Here is a 22507-nt window from a genome sequence, read left to right on the forward strand (position 1 = left end):
TAGCAAGCCAGAAGAGGGCATCACATCCCATTACAGATGGTTGTGAACCACCTTGTGGTTGCTGGGATTGAACTCAGGACCTCCGGAGGAGCAGTCATCTCCCTAGTTCATATTCCTTATTTTTATAAGATGTACTTAACTGTATTCATGTGGAACACATGCATACATGAAGATAAAACACACATGTACATAAAATAAAATAAAATAGGTTTTTGCTTATCTGAGTGTAGTCTATTTTACCTACGTGATCTCAGTTCTGTTGATTTTCTTGGTAATGACACAACTTTATTCTTTTTTTTTTTTTTTGGTTTTTCGAGACAGGGTTTCCCTGTAGTTTCTAGAGCCTGTCCTGGAACTAGCTATTGTAGACCAGGCTGGCCTCGAACTCAGAGATCCGCCTGCCTCTGCCTCCCGAGTGCTGGGATTAAAGGCGTGCGCCACCGCCGCCCGGCGCACAACTTTATTCTTTAGGGCTAAATAATACTCCAGTATATGTATGTGAGTGAGTTTGCAGGGCCTGTATGTATGAGGACTATCTTGATGTCATCCTCAGAACACTGTCCTCTCTTTGAGTTTCTTGTTGGCTGGAGCTCAAGTCAGCTACACTGTCTTGCTGTTGAGTCCCAGGTTACCTTGTGTCTTTGCCTCCCCAGCTCTAGGATTTACAAGCTACCAGCACACCTGACATTTTTACTTGGGTTCTAGATTGAATTCAGGTCCTCATGCTTGCCTTGCAAACGTTGGCCCGCTGAACTATCTCCTCAGCCCCTTCAGTCCTTGTTTTGGTTTTGGTTTTGTTTGTTTGTTTGTTTTTACTTTTGTTGTTATTGTTGTTGAGACAAGGTCTGTCTTGATGTGTAGGTCTGGCTGCCCTGGAACTTGCTATGTAGACCAGGCTGGTCTTGAACTCACAGAGATGCATCTGCCTCTGCCCCCTGAATGTTTTAAAGGCATGCACCTTTAAGGGTCTTATTGTGTAGACCTGGTTATCTCGAAACTCTCTACATAGATCAAATTGACCTAAAGGCATGAACTACCACCCCCTTCCCAAGACCGAGTTTCTCTGGCCTGGAACTCACAGAGATCCGCCTGTCTCTGCCTTCTGAGTGCTAGGATTAAAGATGTGCACCACCACTGCCTGGCTTGGTCTTTTATGATTTATGAAGCAAGTGTTCTTATCCACTGAGTCATCTCTCTGACTCTGACTTCACTTATTTATTTATTTGTGTGGGCACACAAATGCCGATGTGCACATGTAGAGGTCAAAGGACAACTCTTTGGGGAGTTAGTTCTCTTTCCACTACTTGGGTTCCAGGGATCAGACTCAGGTTGTCATGTTAGGCAGCAAACAAGCAACTTTACCAGCTGAGCCATCTCACCCCTATGTTTTATTTTCATTTTTCCCATATTAATTTACCAAACCATCTGTTGATAGGTACTTAGGTTGTTTGTAGCTTTTGACTGTTAAGCATAATGCTGCTATGTATATCTGTGTGCAGATGTCTGGATATGCCTTTCCCTTAGGTAAATGCCTGGAGTATAATTGTTGAATCATATAGTAACTCTGTGAAATATGTTTAGCCATTTGAGCAATTGCCAGACAGTTTTCAAAAGCAACTGGAATTTTACATTCCCACCAACGCTGTGTACATCTTCCCAAACACTTGTCATCTCACTGTTTTAATATGTTGAAGGAGAAGCTCATGTTCCTGTTTTTTAGACTAGGTCTTCATGTTGTTCTGGCTTGTCTCAGACTCCTGGGCTCCAGCAGCCTCACTAAGTAGCTGGGTTGTAGGTGTTGCACCTGCATACCTTCATGTGGTTTTTGATCTGTTTTTCCTTGATGCCTAACAATGCCTAACCCCCTTTTATGTGCTTGGTGACAATTGTGTCTGTTTCCCTGTAGGGAGTTGTATATCACATGCTTCATCTTGTTTTTAATTGAGTTGTCTTTTTATTGTTGTTTATAAGAGTTCCTTATATATTCTAGGTATAATTCCTTTGTTATTTGTGTGATTTAACATATGTGCATTTCCTCTCATTTTATGTTTTCTTGCAATAGTTGTATTGCTTGAAGTACAGTGGGGTTTTTTTTAATTTTGATAATGTCTAATTAGTTGCCCTTTTTCTTTTGTTGTTATTTGTTTTTGGTGTGCTCTGCAAGGATCCTTATGCTTTCTTCTGGTGTTCTGTGGTTTCGCCTTTGTCTCAGTGCTTGGTGGCAGGTCTTCCAAGCTCCTGTCCGGCCATCCCAGTGCCATTTGTTTCTAGCACTTTTCTTTCACTTTTGAATGGTCTTGTCACCCTTGTCAAAAATCAGTTGGCCGGGGTGAGGGGGGGTGGCGCACGCCTTTAATCCCAGCACTCGGGAGGCTGAGGCAGGCGGATCTCTGAGTTCAAGGCCAGCCTGGTCTACGAGAGCTAGTTCCAGGACAGGCTCTAGAAACTACAGGGAAACCTTGTCTTGAAAAAAAAAAAATCAGTTGGTGGCGAAGTGGGCTCATTCTGATATCTCCATTCTGTTCCATTGATCTGCCTGTCTTGTTCATATGCCAGCACCATACCACTTCATTTACTGGTGCTTTGAAATAAAGAATTATGAGTCTTCCTATTTTAGTCTTCTTTCAAAGGTTCATTTTGGCTATTCTGGGTCCCTTCCAGTTCCACAGACATTTGGGAATCAGTTTGTCTTTTAGCACAAAGCAATCAACTAAGATGGGTTAGTAGTTAAGAATACTCGCTGTGTAATCATGAAGAGCAGAGTTTAGATCCCAACACCCACACACTGAACCATGCCCCCTACACACATCCTTATCTCTGTTCTGACGGAGAAAAGGAGAATCCCTGTGCTTTGCCAATTTTTTAGCCCACTGAGGAAATGGAAGCCTTAGGTTGTTCTCTGACACACACAAATGTACACACACACAGAGAGACATAAAATACATGTAATTAAAGAAAAGCTATATTCTCTGTCATCTTCTATAGAGACCCAGATATTTCACGGCTCATAATAGAGTCTCATGTAACCGAGGCTAAAATCTCCCTCTGTAGCAGGATGATTTTGAACTTCTGACCTCGCCTCAACTTCACAAGTGACGGCATTGCAAGCACATTCCACCATGCCTGGCTTTTATGAAATGTGGATTGATTGTCAGTATTCATAGTTATTTTTGCAGGAAGATGAAACTCAAGGTTATTTTGTATTGAATAAATTATTATTATTATTTTGTTTTTGTTTTTCGAGACAGGGTTTATCTGTGTAGCTTTGGACCCTGTCCTGAAACTCGCTCTGTAGACCAGGCTGGCCTCAAACTCAAGGAGATCCACCTTCCTCTGCCTCCCAAGTGCTGGGATTAAGGCATGTGCCACCACCACCTTGCTCAGTCTTTTTTTTTCTAATCTACCTTATGTATCGAAGTAGAATTAATCTTGCTAAACCACAACTGTGTTTTTATTGCTTCCTAGATCATAGTTCTTCATTGACTTCCTGCCACATTTAGAATCCAGCCTGGACTTATGCTGTCTAAGATGTGATCATTAAATGAAGACGTAGGTAGTGAAATGAAAAGTATGATGAGCAGTAAGGAAATGAGATGGTCAAATAATTTGGAGTTGAATGATGCCTTTTCTTTGAGTTGCTTCCCTTTTTATCCACGTTAGCTTCTTGCCATATGGTTTCATCATCAACTGTCAACTCCGTTAGTTTGGATCAGATGTATAATTGATTAAATATGAACTATATATATCTTGGTGTCACATGAAACAAATTCTTTTAAAAATAGGCACACAAACCTCATGCAGGGCTATGGAGTTTCTAGTGTGCACTCTGAATTTGGTAATTTAAAAAGAAGCAAAATATATTTAGTTTTAAATACATATACTTTTTTTTGTTTTTGTTTTTGTTTTTCGAGACAGAGTTTCTCTGTGGCTTTGGAGCCTGTCCTGGAACTAGCTCTTATAGACCAAGCTGACCTTGAACTCACAGAGATCCGCCTGTCTCTGCCTCCCGAGTGCTGGGATTAAAGATGTGCGCCACCACTGCCCGGCCGTAAATACATATACATATTTAAACTACTCAGGAAAATAACTTCTTAAAGCTATATTTAGAAATTTAGGGATTTGAAACAGCCATGGTGGCGCACACCTTTAATTCCAGCACTTAGGAGGCACAGGCAAGTGGATCTCTGTGAGCTCAAGATCAGCCTGGTTTACATAGAGAGGTCCACATCAGCCAGAGAGACACATAGTAAGACCCTGTCAGGGGAAAAAAATAGGGGCCTAAATTATGATTTTAAGTGAAACGTATCTGCTCTTATAGGAAAAACACTTGAGTGCACGTGAAATGTTATGAAATGTCTTTTAATATTCTATTTTCTGGGAAAAGAATAGACTTACTTTCCTGAGATGGCCTCCAATTTGGTAGCTATCTAGGCAGACCTCTAACTCATGATCCTCCTGCCTCAGAGTCCTGTGTAACTTGGATTAGGGTTGTGCATAGTGTGCTATTCTTAAAAATCGGTAATTCTGGGTGTAGTTCTTCATACAGAAGTCATGCTAGGTATTATGCCTACTTTGGCCATATTCATGGTTCATACTTTTTCTTTTGAGACAGAATCTCATATAGTTCATGCTGTCATCGAATTCACTGTGTAGCTGAGAATGACCTTGAACTTCTGATTCTCCTCAGTTGTGTTAGTAACTTTTCTGTTGCTGTTCCTAGAGCCCATGGAAGTCAGAAGAGACTGTCAGATCCCTGAGAATTGGAGTTATGGATGGTTATGAGCCACATGGGTTCTGGGAACTGAACCTGGGTCCTCTGCAAGAGCAGCAATTGTTCTTAACTACTGAGCCATCTCTCCAGCCCCACCCATCCTTTTTTTTTTAAAACAGATTTTGCTGGAGATAAAAAGAATAGAGGTGACACTGAATTAAGAAATCAGGAGCTGAAGTTAGCTATAAAGTAGAGCGTTTGCTTAGTGTATGCAAGATCCTAGAACCAGAGTAACAAAATCAACCAAACAAAACCACCACCTCCAACAAAAAAGAAGCAAGCAAAATGGAGTTTGTAGCTGTATATATTTATTTTTATATTTCATTTTAGACATATTGTAGACAAATTTAGACTATAAATGAAGGCAGAGGTTTTGTTTTTAAATCTTCAAACACAGAAAACAACCTTATAAATTATAACAAAGGTTTTAGAATGAAATTTTTTTCTCTCCTTTGAAACATCATTGAATCATAAATGTTGAAGTTGAAAAGACCTTAGAAATCTTTGTTGTTGTTGTTTTGAGAGTGTTTCTCTGTGTAGTCCTGACTGTCCTAGAACTCACTCTATAGACCAGGCTGACCTCGAACTCAGAGATTCACCTGCTTCTGCCTCCCAAGTGCTGAGATTAAAGGCATACGCTACCACTGCCCAGCTAAGAATTACTTATTTTTATTTTATGTGTATGAATGTTTATTTGTCTGCATGTCTGTGCACCATATGCATGCAATGCCCACAAAGGCCAAAATTGGGCAATGGACCCCCCTCCCCCCACCGGAGCTGGAGTTACAGGTGGTTGTGAGCCATCATGTGGGAATTGAACCCAGGTCCTCTGCAAGAGCAACCAGTGCTCTCACCACTGAACCGTACTTCCAGCCCGAGTTTAATTTCCAGCATTACTGAGGGAAGGCTGGCAATCTGCTTTATTGTTTTTGTTTTTCTAGTCTAGTGTCTTGGTAACTGTTGCAGTGGGTGGTTATAAGGATCTTGAAATATTTGCAATTCTTCTAAGAATTGTATGATTTGGGGGCTTGCAAGACTATCCAGTATGCATGTTATATGAAGTATTTAAAGCTAATTCTTCCTATCAAAATATTAAACTGGGCCCAAAGGGTGGAGTTTTTTTTTCTTAAATTTGTGTGTTTTATGTGTGTTTTGCTTACATGTTTGTATGTATACCACATGTCTACTTGGTGCCCAAGGAGGCCAGAAGAGGGCCTCAGATTCCCTTGAACTGGAGTTAAAATATGACCCAGGTCTTCTGGAAGAGCAGTAAGTGGTTTTAATCACTGAGCCATGTCTCTAGCTCTGGGTAGAGTTTTTATGTTGAAGTCTTGGCAGAAATTCATAAACATTAAGAATATGATGATATTATTTTAAACAAGAATGTTCCCAGGAATTTTATGTTCATTAGATTCAGATGTAATATTTCAATCTAGCATATTTATGAATTATAATACTTTTTGATTAATATATGTAAATATGTAAATTTTAGCTAATCTCTCAAAGCTAGTCTAGCAAGCATCAGTCATTTACGTAGATGAGTGATTTCAGTGTCACGCCTGTTTGTGCCCTTTCTCTCCCCCAAAGACAAAAACCTCTCACTTAATGAGCCTACTTTTTTCAGAAAAGGGATATTTGAATAACAAAACCAAAATGACAAAGACCAGCTCAAGACTAGAAGCTGTTCTCCAGTATGCTGTGGTTACTTCATTTTTTTTGTTTGTTTCTTTTTCGAGACAGGGTTTCCCTGTAGCTTTGGAGCCTGACCTGGAACTAGCTCTTGTAGACCAGACTGGCCTCAAACTCGTGGAGATCCGCCTGCCTCTGCCTCCCGAGTGCTGGGATTAAAGGCGTGCGCCACCACTGCCCGGCGGTTACTTCATATTTATAGAAGAAAGTTCTATGATAGCCTGCCTTGTTCTCTAAAAACTAAGAATAACGTTGGAGGAAGAAGAAATGAAGGAAAGCCACTACAGCATGGCAAGAGAAAGAAAGGACCCCCAGCCTGTTCAGAAGGAACTGGGATATCAGACAGACAGTGGAGCCGGCCAGAGCTCGCCATTTCTGCCCACTTAGCTGTTTGTTCTCCTCCTAGTCCCCAAAAGTTGAGATGGTTTATAAGTGAACATGTATGGAAATACAGTGCTTAGTATAAATGTGTATAGTACAGTTAAGCTTGGGAGAGGTAGCGTGTCTGATGTCTCAGGGCAGATAGTTGCTTTGCTTTGGTATACTCTTACGATCTGTCTGCTGTTGGTATTATGGAAGTACAGCAGAGAAGTAGCCAGCAGCTCTTTATACCCTGGCTAGAAAGTCTATGAGAGGAGCGCCAGAGTGCAGGCTCGCAGCTGTTTGTCTGCTTTGAACAAGGCCTTAGGCAGCCTAGGGGGCTTCACACTCAAAATGCGTTGGGGACTGTCTTCCAGCTCTCATCTCACAGTTGTTCCTGATTAAGAGTTTGTGTTTTGTTTAACTCCTAAGACTTCGGTGTGATATAAAACATTACCATATTCTTATTTTTTTTTTTTTTTTGCTTCAGTTTTGGGTTTTCAAGACAGGGTTTTTCTGTGTAGCCCTGGCTGTTCTGAAATTCACTCTGTAGACAAGGCTGGCCTCAAACTCAAGAGATCCACCTGCCTCTGCCTCCTGAGTGCTGGGTTTAAGGCGTGTGCCACCACTGCCTGGCTTAACATTACCATATTCTGTTAGTTACAATGACCTACTCTGGTTTTGATTTTTAATGAGATTTGGCATTGTGGCAGTATAATGAAGATAATACCTGAATCTTGGAACAGTAACTCCTTTGGGGGATTAGAAGACTTTTTTTTAAAATTGAGAATCAGTATCCTTTCTAGTCTTCATTCAACAAGTATTAATTAAATGCCTTTGTTAGACATACTTGCTTAAGTGCTAAGTTGAATTATGATCAAGAGCATGATTGTATAGTAGTTAAGAAAGATTTAGATTCAAATGCATTGGTTTAGCAGGGTTTGGTGATGAATAATGCCTGTAATCCCAGAACTCTTGTGATGCTTAGGCAGAAAGAGTTTAAGGCCAGCCTGGGCTGTATAATAGCAGATTCCAGGTAAACTATAGCTTCATGCAGAAACCTGTCTTGACAAAAAACAAACAAACAAAAACATGATTTTAAATTCTAGATTTTTTTATCTGGAGTTTAAGTGCTCTGTACAGATTGCTTAGTCTCACTATTCTTAATGTCCCCATCTGTAAATTGGGAATCATGGTAGTATCAATCTCTTAGAGTTGTGCAGAGGCTCAATGAGTTCTTTTAGTAGTGCTAGTAATGTGTGCAGTTGTTTCCATGTATGTATGTGCAATGCTGTGGCCAGGCAAGCTAGAACATAGTACAAAATGACATTCATTATAAGTTATATTTTATTTACACTTTCTTTCAAAAAGTTTTTGAAATGGGACTGAAGCTTCTCCCTAAGGAGTACTTCATGAAAGAACAGCTAAGACATGGGTCAGATCTCTTCTCTCTCTCTCTCTCTCTCTCTCTCTCTCTCTCTCTCTCTCTCTCTCAATGTGCATGTTATCTCATTGTGTAGCCTTAGCTGGGTTGGAGCTTACTATGTAGACCAGGCTGGTCGTGAACTCACAGAGATCCGCCTGTCTCTGCCTCCCAAGTGCTGAGATTAAAGGTGTGCGCCATCACCACCTGGCCCATCAAATACTCTTTAATGGCTATTGTATTTTACAAATATGCTGGAGACGCACACAGTGCTGCCTGCCTTGGTCAAAGCCCTGGGCCCCAAGTCTGCACACTTTAGTGACTGGGCTGTTGATGGAGGAACCTTTCATCGTCCCTTTGTGTACTATGACCTCTGCATCATCTTCAGTGAAGCAGCGTCTATCATTTCTGTATGACTCTTGTCAAATTACAAAGTGTCCCTTGAGTCCCTTCACGGAGATGATGTACAGATTTTTTGATTCCTCTGTTGTCTTTACAGTTGATCACAGCTCTTTGGGGGAAACCCAGGGAAACGTGGAATTTCACACACTTCTTCAACATCTTGGACACCCAGAAAGCATCAGGATTCTTTATCCCAGTTCTATTTACATTTTAGATATATCATTTAAAAAGTATGTCCTACATCATAATTTTTTAGTTTGTTTTTTATAATTTTTACTTAGAGATAATGCTTGTTCACATGAAATTTTAAGAAATAACATGCAGCTGGGCATTGGTGGCACACACCTTTAATGCCAGTACTCGAGAGGCAGGCAGACCTCTGTGAGTTTGAGGCCAGCCAGGTCTACAGAGTGAGTTCCAGGACAGCCAAGGCTGTTAGATAAAACAATCAACAAACAAACAAACAAAAAAAGATTAAGCATCACAAATCCAAGCACCCCCCCATGTCAGCCTTGTCATCAGATACATTTTAAACTTGTTATTTCAACCGCTGGCCCCCTACCCCTAGGTTCATATCTATTTCATAATGCAAAATGCATTTAGCACATCTCCAAGAGTGCCCATAGTCCTACTGTTTTCAGCATTGCTAACAAACCCAAGTTCAAAGTCTTATGTGAGGGGCTGAAGAGATGACTCAGTAGTTACGAGCACATCCAGAGGACCCAGCACCTATATCAGGTGACAACTCACATCTACCTACAATGCCAGCCCCAAGGGATGCAATGTCTCTGACCTCTGCAGGCACCTATACTGACATGCACATATCCACATACAGGTACACATACCTACACATAATTTGAAATAATAAAAATCTTTAAAAAGACAAAAACAAGAGGAAAGTGGTGATTGAATGTCTTGTCGAGGCATTTGTAGAAACAGAAGTTGTGGAACTAACTACATGCCAGGAATCTTGCTGTCACCCAAACATCAATCTTTGGCTGTCCTTCTAAAAATTAAAATATATACAGTGTTTTGTGATGACTCCAAGGTCTGCCACTCCTTTGAGGAGTAGTCAGTCAAGTTCCACTTATGTAATTGTTGCCGTGGCCTCTTCACTGTCCTGGGCTGCTGACCCCAGAGAAACACTTGCCGAGGCACCCTGGTGTGGGACAGAGAGCTCTAGAGCTCTTTTCTCTAAGTATACTATCGAGCCTGTCTTAGGTGGGTCTGAGTGTGGCCCCAGCCGATGCCTGAGATGCCCTTAAGGCATTTTCCCTGTTGCCTTTTTGCAAGATGAACAACTTTTTAGAGGGGCTAGTATCTTCGGCAGCCCCAGCTTCATTGGTTTCAACTTACACATGGTTCTTTTTCTGGTGAAATTGCAAATTTTTCTATTTGTCGAATTTTTTTTCGATTTTGCTCAACTTTTATCCCCAGTGCTCACTGCAAACCCAGTTAAGAGCAGTCAGCAATGCCCATGCTATCATAGCCTGAAGGCTGGGCTGTCCTGAAAATTCTTCTACTAGATTTAGTCTACTACCCTTAAGCCATGGACAAAATACAGATAAATTCTTTGCCAGAGTGAGACACAAGTGGCCCCTAGTCCAATTTCAAGAGTCTTCATTTCTACTAGTTTGAAGCCCCTGGAGCACAGTCTCTATGCTACCCACTCTCGACCCCTAGTCTTCTGCCTCCCACCAGAACACCCATTTAGCCAGCGTACAGCAGTGCTAGGACCTCTGTAGCGTGCATTCTGAGTTCTTCTAAATCCCTCCTGCAAACCAGATACAAAGGCTTTGGAACCAAATGGTCAGGTTCAATCATGGCAACAGCCCTACTTTTCTGGAAGCAGCTTTCTTGGTGTGTGTTAATTTTTATTGCTGTGATGAACACCCAAGAGAAACAACTTAAAGGAGAAAGGTTATCTTGAGATAACTTAGAACTTGAGAGGTTTCTGTTTGCAGTCCTTGATTCCAGGGTTTCTGGGGCCATACTAAGATGGATATTGTTGTGGAAGCATTTGGAGTTGGCTGTTTACTCATGGTAGACAAGAGGCAAGAAGGGAGAATGCCTGTGTCTTAGTCACCGTTCTATTACTGTGAAAAGACCATGAAAAGACCAAGGCAGTTCTTAACTGAGGGCTTGCTTACAGTTTCAGAGGTTAGTCCATTATTATCATGATGGGGAGCACGCAGGGAGGAATGGAGCTGAGAGCTTTACATCCTGCTCCACAGGGAGAGAGAAAGATGCTGGAGCTGGATGGGCCTGGTGTGGGCTTTTGAAACCTCAAAGCCAGTGACACATCTCCCCCGACACCTCCTAATCCTCCCTAACAGTTCTTCAACTGGGAACAAGGCATGCTATGGGGGCCATTGTTCACACCACCACAGCCTGTTCACCACAGCTCTGTAGACAGGCTGGCCTCGAACTCACAGAGATCAGCCTGCCTCTGCCCAAAGTGCTGGAATTAAAAGGCGTGCATTACTACGCCTGGGAGTGTTTACATGACCAAGTTTCTATGTATGCTCACCAGTATTCAGTGCTACTACTTTTTAAATTGTCTCTGTTCTGATAGATGTATGATACACAGTTTCTGTTTTGTTTTGATTTTTTGAGACAGAGTTTGCATTTATTCCTGGCTGTCCTGGAACTTACTCTGTAGACCAGGCTGGCCTTAAACTCAGATTCCCCTGCCTCTGCCTTCCAAGTGCTGGAGCTTAAACGCATGGGCCACCACTGTCCAGAGATACATAGTTTATAAAAATATTTTTTAAAGATTTATTTATTTTTATGTGTATGGTTGTTTATCTGCTGTCTTCGTTAGGTTTCTGTTGATGAAACACTAAAGCCAAAAGCCACTTGGGGAGGAGAGGGTTATTTCCCATTTCCATAGCACAGCCATCAAATGCAGTCAGGCAGGAGCTGGTAAAGAGCTGGCTCAGTCTGCTTTCTTGCTTTTTTGTTTGTTTTGAGATAGGGTTTCTCTGTGTAGCCACAGCAGTCCTGGAATTCACTCTGTAGACCAGGCTAGCCTCAAACTCACTGAGATCTGCTTGCCTCTGCCTCCTGAGTGCTGGGATTAGAGGCATCTCTCTTTCTATCTCTCTCTCTCTCTCTCTCTCTCTCTCTCTCTCTCTCTCTCTCTCTCTCTCTCTCTCTCTCTCACACACACACACACACACACACACACACACACAGGCTTGTCTACAGCTGGGTCTTATAAAAGTGTTTTCTCAATTGAGGTTCTATCCTGTGGGTGCTGGTAACTGAAGGTGGGACGTGCTGCAAGAGCAGCAAGTGCCCTTAAACACTGAGCAATCCTCCCCACCTAGTCGTGTGTGTGTGTGTGTGTGTGTGTTTCTTTGTTTCTTTTGTTATTTGAGATGAGGGGTGACTATGTAACCTTGGCTGGCCTAGTACTCACTAAGTAGACCAGGCCTAGCCTCAGACTCAGAGATCTGCCTGTTGAGGGCTGGAATTAAAGGCATGCTTCACCATGCCTGACTTTTTATGTGTGTATTTTTGAGAGAGTCTTACTCTAGCTCAAGCTGATTGTAGTTCTAAATGTTAGTAAGGTTTGGGTTGTGTGTTATTTCCCAGCCAGCCAGTGCTCACTGACACTTGAGGCTTTGTTGCTTACTTTTTTCTTATGCCCTGTTTCTTATTTTCTGTTTATGTGTATAATTTTGAGTAATTCTATTACCAGACTTCTAAGGGAGCAATTTTTTGTGTGTATCTTTACACTTCCAAAAATGCCCCCTTCGTACATGAATAAGAGACAAGTATAGAATTCTAGGTTTAAAGGTGGAACTGGGGTGTATGCCTATAATCCCAGCCCTCAGGAGGCAGAGAAAGGAGAATCCTAACCAACTTAAAGTCTACCTGGTCACAGAGTGAGAATCCCATCTCAAAATACAAAACTACACCCCCCCCCCCCCCAATAATTCTTGGCAAAAGTATATACGTTTGTCCTGGGAACATGTGTTTAAAAGATAATTCTTGTTACCCTTAAGGCTTAATCAGTTTCCTTGTGACTTCTTAAAAATTAATGGATCATAGATGGTAGGGTTTATCTTTAAATTCTCACATTTATTTACTTATTATTTTTAGTTTGTTGAGACAGTGTCTGACTATGTAGTCCTGGCTGCTCTGGAACTTTCATTTAGACCAGGCCAGCCCAAAGCCCTGGTCAGCCTTCTGGTTCTGCTCTTGAGTGCTGGGATAAGATAACAGGCATGTCCCACCATATCTACCTACTCTGAGTTCTCACTGGAAATCCTTTAAGTGTTCTTCCTTATGCCAGTACCTGCTGCTTTGAATGCTGTACTGTTGTAGTAAGTTTGGGAATAGAATGTGTTAGTCTTCCAGTTTCTTTTCTAGATTGTTGTGGTGTTCTGAGCTCCTTCCATTTCCATATGAATCCTAAGATTCATTGGTTCATTTCTGTAAACAACAACAACAAAAACCCAGTACTTCAAATTTTGGTAGAGATAACTTACTTCTCTTTGGTATCTTAACCTTTTAAATCCTCTGACTTTTTTCATGTTTGGGTCTTGGTTTTGTGCTGGTTCATCCTGCTTTGAGAGTCTTTGCTAGCCTTCCTGTGATTGTCAGTGTATTGATTGTGGTAGGGATGAGAGAGGCTGAATGATGAGGCCGAGTATACCTGCTGTCTACTGTTCTCTAGTGCAGCAGCCTCCTCGTCTGCCGGGATGCTGAGATCACACAGATCTGCTGTCTCCATCCAAGTGCTCATTTGTTCCTCCCTGAGGAGCACATTCTTACTGCCTCCATTTCTGTCTGGAGCAGATACCTCTTCTTAAAAGGGAGACATAGCTGGGAGGGGTTGATCTGAACCTCTGTGCATCACCAACCAGCTATGCGGTCAGTTTACAGACCATCTGCTCTTTCTGCTGTCCCCCTGTGGCCTTTGTTCACGTGTTTAAACCAGTAAAGCCACCACTCAGCCACTCCTTTTCTTGGGTCTCTGGGACTGCTTTCTTAGTCTGTTCCCTAAGATTTTTCTTTCTTCTTTTCATCTCTCATTGATTCCTCATAGTTTCAATCTCTTAGGGCATTTTTAAAAATTTCTTTCTATTGTAGTGTTTTTGTTTATTTTGTTTTGTTTTTCAAGACAAGGTTTCTCCATGTGGCCCTGGCTATCTTGGAATTCACTCTATGGACCAGGCTGGCCTTGAACTCACTCCTGCCTCTGTCTCCCAAGTGCTAGGATTAAAGGCATGCGCTACCACATCCAGCTTCTATTGTTGATTTATAAAAAGATGACATTATTTATGATTTGAGTAGACAGTGAGTTAGCTGTGTCTTTCTAAGCCTTTATTTTTAGTCAGTGTCTATGGTGAAGTAAATATTATAAAAAACATTTAAGGTAGCAGATAAAAAATATTGATTTAATCATGGAGGACATTATATTTTTCTTGTGAAGATTCCTTTTAAAATAAACACTAATGGAGATCAGGAGTTTAATTTTCACCATAAACAGCTTAATGTTTCTGTCAACTTTAATGAAGAGGTTTAGGTCAGGAATTTATATAAAATTTAAAAAGTGCATGTTTTCTTAAAATAACAAAAGTGCACTTGTGCGTTACTGTTATGTTGTGATTGTTATACTACTGTGCACCCCCACCCCGTCTGCTCTCTGGGTGACTAAGAGCGTGTGGGTCCTGAAGTCAGCACCCACTTGGACTGAATGACTTCCATGGAGTTAGCATCAGCTCCTCCTGAAACAGAAACAATGTGTTGGTTGCTGTGAGAGAAACACGCCAAAGATGTCTAACAGAGGCTCTAATAAGACAGAATGGGGTGCGGCCTAGGGTCCAGCCCAGGGGCGTGTGCGTGCTGGTCAAGTGTACTCTGTACTGAGCTGCACTCCAGCCCTCCAGTCGCCTTTGGTGACAGCTCTGAGTCACTCATTTTTAGTGTCCTTTCAGTGTTATTCTAAAGTAGTTTTATAGGTCACGTGGCAGCCAGGTGTGGTGGGGCACACCTTTAACACAAGTAAGAAGAGGCAGCGGGGCTCTGTGAGTGAGTGTCAGACCTGCCAAGGCTGTACAGTGAGACCTATTTCAAAAATCTAAAAAAATTTTTCATATGACTATATTATTTCACATAAAAATATGCCATATAATTTTTGGCTAATGTAGAAGTAGTTACCCCAACCTCTGTCATAGCTACACTGTTAACAGTTTGGTGTGTTTCTTTCCAATATTTTTTAAATTATATTCAAAAATTAAAGTAATATGATATTTTTTTCCAGTCCCAAAGTAATGTGTACTCAGTGAGAAAGCTTGGAAAATAAAGAGTACAAAGGGGAAAAACTAAAATCACTCATAAATTCCATCCAAAGACAATCACGATTAAATTTTGTTGTATATATTTTTATATTTTTCATGAACATATTCTTTATTTACTAAAATTATGTACTGTACTACTACTTTGTAACTGGATTGTTTTCAATGTATTGTGAATGTTAATGTTAATAGTCTTATATAAGCTTTTAAGTGGTGTGTACCATATAATATAGCTAAGCATATTTAATATGTTTAGCTAACATACTAACTATATCGCTATTGTTGGACATTGAAAGTGTTTCTAATTTTTTTACTGTTATAAATATTACCATAGTTAATATCTTTGTGCATACATCTTTCCATGCATCTATGATTGCTTCTTTAGGAATAGATTCCTAGAAGTGGAATAGCTGGGTCAAAGGGTATGTACACTTTAACGCTTTTGATACATGAAAATGTCAAATTTAAGCTAACCACTGTTATATTCTGTCTTGTATTGCTATTCAATTGTTTTGTGTGTCTGTCTTATCTTTCTAATTGGAACATATGTGAGAGTAAGGGAAGTTGCTTAATATGTTGTTACCCTTTGGGAGTATGGCTTCCTGTGTTGGACTCATGAGTCATCAATGTATATCATTGTTGATTCAAAGCAGTGGTTCTCCAGGGTTTTGGATGTCATGGTCTGTATATTTAAAAATGTGTGTGTGTGTGTGTGTGTGTATTATATATATATTAGAATAAATGTAGACTTGCAAATTTTCTATTTTTTAGGCAGAGACATTTTAGAAATAAGACCAAATAAAAATTTCTATCATCATCCTCTTAGGAAATAAAGATTTTTTTAGCAATAAAAAAGGATAGAGCTCTGAAGAGAAATTTTAGCTCTTTGTTCATATGCTTATCATTTTATATTGGGCTGGAATTTTCACCTTAACCTAGAAGTGAACTAGAGACTAATATTTGGTTAACACAGACTTTTGAAGTATTAAAAGTAAAACCCCTTTGCAAGAATATAATTTCCCTATGTCTCTTTCTCCACAGTATTGTGAAGGTCATGCATTAAACAGAATTTGTGTTTCTCCATGTCAGTGTTTGAATTATCAAGTTAGACCTGCTGATGAGCACCTGAATATATTTCCAATCACTTAAAACAACACCCATTTTTCTTTCTAGGGGATTGGAGCCAGGGTAGGTGTGATGTAGTGGGAAGACGGGATGTTTAGGCCGGCTCCTCACCTTCCATCAGCCACTTTTCCTTCCGCTTCCTTCCTAACATGGTGACGGTGATCAGATCTGTGAGGGATTTTCTAGCCCTTGTTCCACTTACTTTACTGTGATGTGACTGTTGTTTCTACAAATCTTTGCTTACCTGACATGAGTTCTTCCAGGTAGAATGAGTCATTTCCTTCTTTTGCAGCTCTAGGTCCTAACACAGGCATTCAGGCATAGCAGTGCCTGATAGCGTGAGTGCTGAGCCAGTTCTGGATTGTTGAGGGAACGATGTGACATAATGTATGTGGGAGCGCTTCATAACCTTTATGTGTTATACAAACAATGGTGATTTTTGTTTTTGACAAGAGCTATTTTAATGGGGAGTCTCAAAACTTTGTGAAGAGAGAAAATTGCCCCGTGAACAGTTTTATAAGTGCATTATGTTTTCTATTTTGCAAGAAAACAAGTTTAATTGGGACTAGTGTGGAGCTAATTTCCTTCCTAGGAAGGCACATGTACTCCTTCTCCCTGTGTTGCATGGAGGTCCCAGATAGCAAATGTTTGTTTGACTTGGTTATCATCTAATTTCAATTTTAATGAGACCAGCGGCTTTCTTATTAAAAGCCAGTATCCATTGCTTCATAACTAGTAAAGAAAGGTACCAAGTCTTGAGCAGAGGAGCCTGTGTTGTGCCTGATGCTTTTGGGTAGAGCTGCTTTTGGCTTCATTGGCTTTAAAAGACTTCTTTCTAATCGTTTCTAAAACTCCTGGTAAATTTTTGCCACAAGATGGCATTGGTGATTATTTGAGTGTACATGCTATTGAAGCAGCTCTAAGAAGGTGTGCATGATCGCATTGTGTGGGGAACAAGAGTGGAAGACTTGCATCGCTGCTTATGTACTGTTGCATTTTAACTCCAGAGTTAAATGATACTTAAGTCACTTTCCTTCTGTATTCAAGTATTGTTTTGTTTCCTGTTTTTCTGTCTTTATAATACAGTAACTATGTATTATTTGCCATGTGTTGTATGTGTCTGACTTACTGCTGATAATTGTGGTGACAGGTAAGAAGAAAATACGATGGGACCCAGTTAGGAGACGCTTCATTCAGTCCTGTCCCATCATAAGGATCCCTAACAGGTTCTTGAGAGGTGGGTGATAACTAGCAAGAGGTCTGTGCTTCCTGTGGGTTGAAGGGAATTTTGAATGGATTTTCTAAATTCAAAACTGTTTTCTTTAAGATGTCTAACAGTCAACATTGAGTATAGGCCTCAGTTTTAAACTTATATTTTATACTGACCACTGTTGGATTTGTAATGACAAGTTTGGGGAAAGTTAGACTCTATTAATGTGTCCTCGTTGGTAGATCAGATTACTTTACGAATACCACTGGCAATCCATATAGCCTTCAAGTGTAGGATGTGATTCAAAGAAAGAAATAAAAGATGATGTGATAGTCTAAACAAAAAAAAAACCTTTGTATTAAATATCATAAATAAAAAGCTGCGGAAAGCATTTATAACAGGTCTTTAATATGAATATAAAGAGATCCTAGAAACAAGTAATCTGTATTTACTAGAAAAATAAGTAAACGCATATAAATAGCCAATACATAAAGAAATGATAGTTGAGGAGCCCAAAATGGCTCAGGGGGTAAAAGTGCTTGCTGCCAAGCCTGTTGACGTGAGCCCACATAGTAGGAAGGGAGAAATTGCCCTGACTTCCACACATGTGCTGTGGCACAATGTATATGCATACACACACAACACATACAATTTATAAATAAATAATACATAAAATGTTAAAAAAATATGCCAGTAAATATAAACCTCATTTAGTTCACTACTGTGAAATAAACAATAATTAAAATAATATTTTTACTTATTAGATGGGAAGATTAAAACTACCCATGTTGGCAAGGGTGTGGGAAAAGAAAGTTTAAATGTTAACCTTTTATGCAGACCTTTTGTATGTAACTGACAAAATGTATCAATTTTAAAGCTGTGGCGCTTTGACTGGGCAGCTCTTCCTGTTAGAAAGATCACATTGTTTCTACTTCCCACTTTCCCGTCAGCTCTAGACGCTACTGAGTGAGAAATTGCTCAGAAGAGCACTGAAAACTCTAGCTTACTGTTTTTTTAGCTATAGAAAATAATCAGACAAGCATGCTTGATGTTGTAATTTAGACCTTACTAAATTACTTACAGTTTATTTCATCTCATTTTAACTGAAGAGATTTGGTTAAAAACCTAAGCTGGGTGTAGCTGCAATACACCTTTAAGGCAGATTAGTGAGTTCCAAGCCAGCTTGGTCTACATAGCAAATTCCAGACCAGCCAGGATTACACAGGGAGACCCTTTCTCAAATAATAAACGACAACAAAAAATTACATAAGGGAAAATTCTACAGCCACTATAGATGTTTCTATATCTAGTGTATACCATATTTTTAGCAGCCAAACCCTAGAGCATGAAAAAAACTAAAACCAGTACTAAATAGATCAAGATAAGAAATTCAGTGATAGCCACCTTTCACCATCCCAAAAGAAAAATAATTAGGATATAGAGTTTAATGAGAAAACAGTTGTGTGAGGCTGGAGAGATGGCTCAAAGGTCAGTTGCCAGCACTCAAGGAGGCTCCGAGCACATGCACCATTGCAGAGGAGCTCATGCTCTCTTTGGCTCTGCCAGCATCAGGTCCTCGTCTGCTGCACACGCTTGCAGCCAGACTCAAGCACACTTAAACCATCTTTAAAAATTGTCTAAAATTTTATAAAAATATAAAATGACCAGAAAAGCCCTTGGTTATTTCTGCATGGTAGGTTTTTTGGTTTTTACATAGCCTCCATTAAAAAAAATTAATCACAGGGAAAAACACTGCACAGGTAAGTTTTATACCACTGGATGTTTGTAAGTCCTAAATTCAGAATTGTTGAGAAAGTTGGGGATAGATAATTCTGAAAAGAGGGGCAGGCTTAGCATTGGGGGTATAAATATCACCACAAACCTCCATTGAAGCAGTGGCCTTGTCTGTCTTCTCCCCTTTGACCAGTTTGAGTGTTTGATGCCCTTGGCCACCTGCGTTTTCTCTCCTTTGGGTCATAACACTATATAATCCTAGATGTTTCCTTCTTACTTTGTCCATTTTGTCCCCTTCCCTAGTTTCTGATTCCCACCCATTAAAGGTGGGAATTCAGTGTCTGTGTTTCCATGATCTCTGAGTGTTCCATCAGCTTTCTTAGGGTTAACTCTCTGTTCATCATTCATCCCTTCATTTGGTATTTCTGGATTGTTTCCAATGTAGCAGTTACTGTACTTCCTAGACTGATAATGCAGATCTTAGAGAACCAGGTAGACAGACAGTTGCAGAGTAATTGGGATGAAATTATTTGTGATAAGTGTCCTAATAAGGTGGTATGGCATGGGGCACACCAAAGAGGTTTCTTATCAGCAATTGGAAAAGAGGACGACAAAATAGTGTCATTTGATTTTTTTTTTTTTTTTTTTTTAGAAAAGTTGCTTAAAACTGAGTGGGTTTTTGCAAGGGAAGGGTAGAACCGTAGGCCGCAGGTAGCTTGAACATGGTGTTTATGCAGACCCAGGCATGGTACTCTCAAAGATTTATAGCAAGTTTTGCATAGTGGCAGTAAGAAGCTGGAAAGGGCCAACCAAATAGGAGCACTGCTGAAGGATAATTTTCAGGGTCAGACTTGGTTTTGTAGCTAGTAAAGGGATCATGATTACAGTTACCAAGGTGAAGAAAGCTGGTCTGAAATGAAGGCAGCTGTAGTAGGAATTAGAGGGGGTAGGTAATCCGAACTGTGCCTACGCTAAATTATGAGACTTGATCCCTAATCGAAAAATAGGAGGGAAAAACAAGCAATGACTTCCAGGGACTGGAGAGATGACTCACTGGCTGCTTTTGCAGATGATACCCTCTTTTGGCCTCTGTGGGCATCAGGCACACACCCAAGGCATATGCATAGTGAAGGGAAAATACTCATACACACAGAATAAAAATATTTTAAAACATGGTTTTCAGATTTTCTATGTGACTTGTACTACTATTCTCTAGGGCATGGCATGGATAATCACAGGGCAGGTTTTAGGAATAGGTGATACACTCCATTCATTAATCTGCAATCCAGTAGTTGATTATCCCTTAACTAAGAAATATTTACAGAAAAACCTCTATTCTTTCTTTCTTTTTTTGAGACAGTTTGTCTTGTGTAGTAATGACTGTCCTGGAACTAGCTTTGTAGATCAGGCTGGTCTCGAACTGATGGAAATACTCCTGCCTCTGCCTCTCTAGTGCTGGGATTAAAGGTGTGGACCACCACCTGGCTAAGTCTCTGATTCTGATTCTTTAACACTAAATTTAAGTTATTTCCCGGAAAACTTGGAAGGTCTGTCGCCTCTCTGTTCTGAAGTCACCTTTCGTGTGCTGCCCGTATCAGCACGGATCACACAGATCATCATCTGTTCACTTGTGTGTGCTCCCTGAGCTCAGGCTGTAAGCTCTGCAAAAACGGGGCAGTAGGACAGCTGCTCTGACTTCTTCATCTCCATTTGGTAGCACAGTGCATGTGAGCGGGTAGACTGAGATCTAATTATAAAACTGTTGTCAGGGAAGAGCATGGGCGTAGATTTTAGTATGTCCTCAGCTGTTCTCAGTCGTAGTGGTAAGTTAATGAGTTGTTGAGAACATGAACATACTTGTTCAGTGTCATTAGGTGTTTTCTTAAAAAACAACAACAACTTTATTTATACTTTAGTAATTGCCTTTCGAAACACTTTCAAGTCTTCATTTTGGAAACCCTTTACCTTGACTAAAAACAGTTTCATGGGTCTGTTTTCTGTAGCTAGATTCTACATCTTCTCAAAAGAGATTTCTGCTAGTTAACAGTGTGGTGTGGTAAAAATAGTTCTGATATAATAAACACTGTTTCCATCATGAAGTAGTAAACTGAAAGCATCCACTTACCATCCTCAGTTCTCCAATACCATTGAAGTTGAAAAAAATTGATAGATGATGTTGTTACATCATAATTGTATTGAAAATAAAAGAAAAAGGAAGTTTGGAGTCAAGATACCTGTATCTGAATCCAGGCTCTGCCATTTGCCAACTGTGTGACCTTGGGCAAAGAATCGCTTCTTTCTTTATTTGCCTCAGTTTCCTTAATTTGTAAAGTTAGAATGGTGATAATAGTACCTTTTTACAGAGAGAAATATCAAGAGAGAATGTTTGCAAAGTTTCTAATTATGTCTAGGAATGTTTAGTTAATGTTAGCTGCTAGTTTTTAGTATTGTAATAATACCAGGAATTTTGAGGAATTTCAGGGTAATTAAAAACAAGCGAATGGTGGGGGGTGGAGTCTAGTGGTAGAGCACTTGCCTACATGAATTCAGTTCTCAATACTGCAAAACTAATTAAAAACGAGGCATGGAGGCAGAGGCAGGCGGATCTCTGTGAGTTCAGGCCAGCTAGGACTGTTACATAGAGGAACCCTGTCTGGGGGGGGGGGGGAAGAAAAGTAGGTTTGGTATCACACACTTGTATCTTAGAATGTGGAAGGTAGAGGGAGAAGGATCTGGAGTTCAGGTCAACATCAGCTATGTAGTAAGTTCCAGAATAGCCTGGGCTACATGAGGCTGCCTTAAAAAATGGAATTATATCGAATGAGAAACCAACACTGTATATGATGTAGTACAAAACCGAGTGTTCTTGATATATGATAGATATCAGAGGCTAATTTTATTTATTTTAATTGGAGGGGGACAAGGTCTCATTATATAGTACTAGCTCACTTGTAATTTACTGTCTAGACCAGGCTGGCCTTGAACTCACAGAGATCTTCCTGCCTCTGCCTCGAGTGCTAGGATTAAAAATGTGGCCCCCCCATCACTGGCTCAAGGCCATTTCAACATTTCGTGTTTTTTTTTTAAGACACAATCTACCCCCCCCCCCCCGCCCACCTACCTTCTATCTAATCCCTTGCTGCCCTGGAACCAGGCTAGCTCTGAATTCATAGATCATCTGTCTCTGCCTTCTGGGTGCTGTAATTAAAGGCATGAGCCACTATGCCTGGTTTGCCTTTTTTTTAAACTAGTGTTTATTTTTTATATTTAAGACAGGGTTCTTACTAAGTGGCCCTGGCTTGACTGAGACTTGATGGCATCAACTCACAAAGATTGCTAGATTAAAAATGTGTACATCATTCCTGGTCTTGAGGAAACACTGTGGAACGTTAGAGGCTCTCATCATGAGCGGCACCCTCACAGAGTGACAGTCAATTGTTTGCTCAGCAGGACTCAAGACTGACCCTGAGTTTCTAACCTGC

At 40.4% G+C, this 22507-nt stretch overlaps 1 protein-coding gene across 2 annotated transcripts in view; it reads left to right on the forward strand.

The window, feature by feature from the left end:
- Klhdc10 (kelch domain containing 10) overlaps nucleotides 1-22507 on the forward strand; it is a 52737-nt gene that overhangs the window by 7002 nt on the left and 23228 nt on the right. Inside the window, exon 2 of one of the 2 annotated variants that reach the window (XM_038319994.1) lies at nucleotides 17232-17318. The exons of the other annotated variant lie outside the window; for it this stretch is intronic. Coding sequence (XP_038175922.1) covers nucleotides 17232-17318 — 87 coding nt within the window. The remainder of the gene's footprint in view (nucleotides 1-17231; nucleotides 17319-22507) is intronic. 2 annotated transcript variants of the gene reach the window in all.

Source organism: Arvicola amphibius, chromosome 2 (assembly GCF_903992535.2).
Source record: "Arvicola amphibius chromosome 2, mArvAmp1.2, whole genome shotgun sequence".
NCBI classification, from domain to species: domain Eukaryota; kingdom Metazoa; phylum Chordata; class Mammalia; order Rodentia; family Cricetidae; genus Arvicola; species Arvicola amphibius.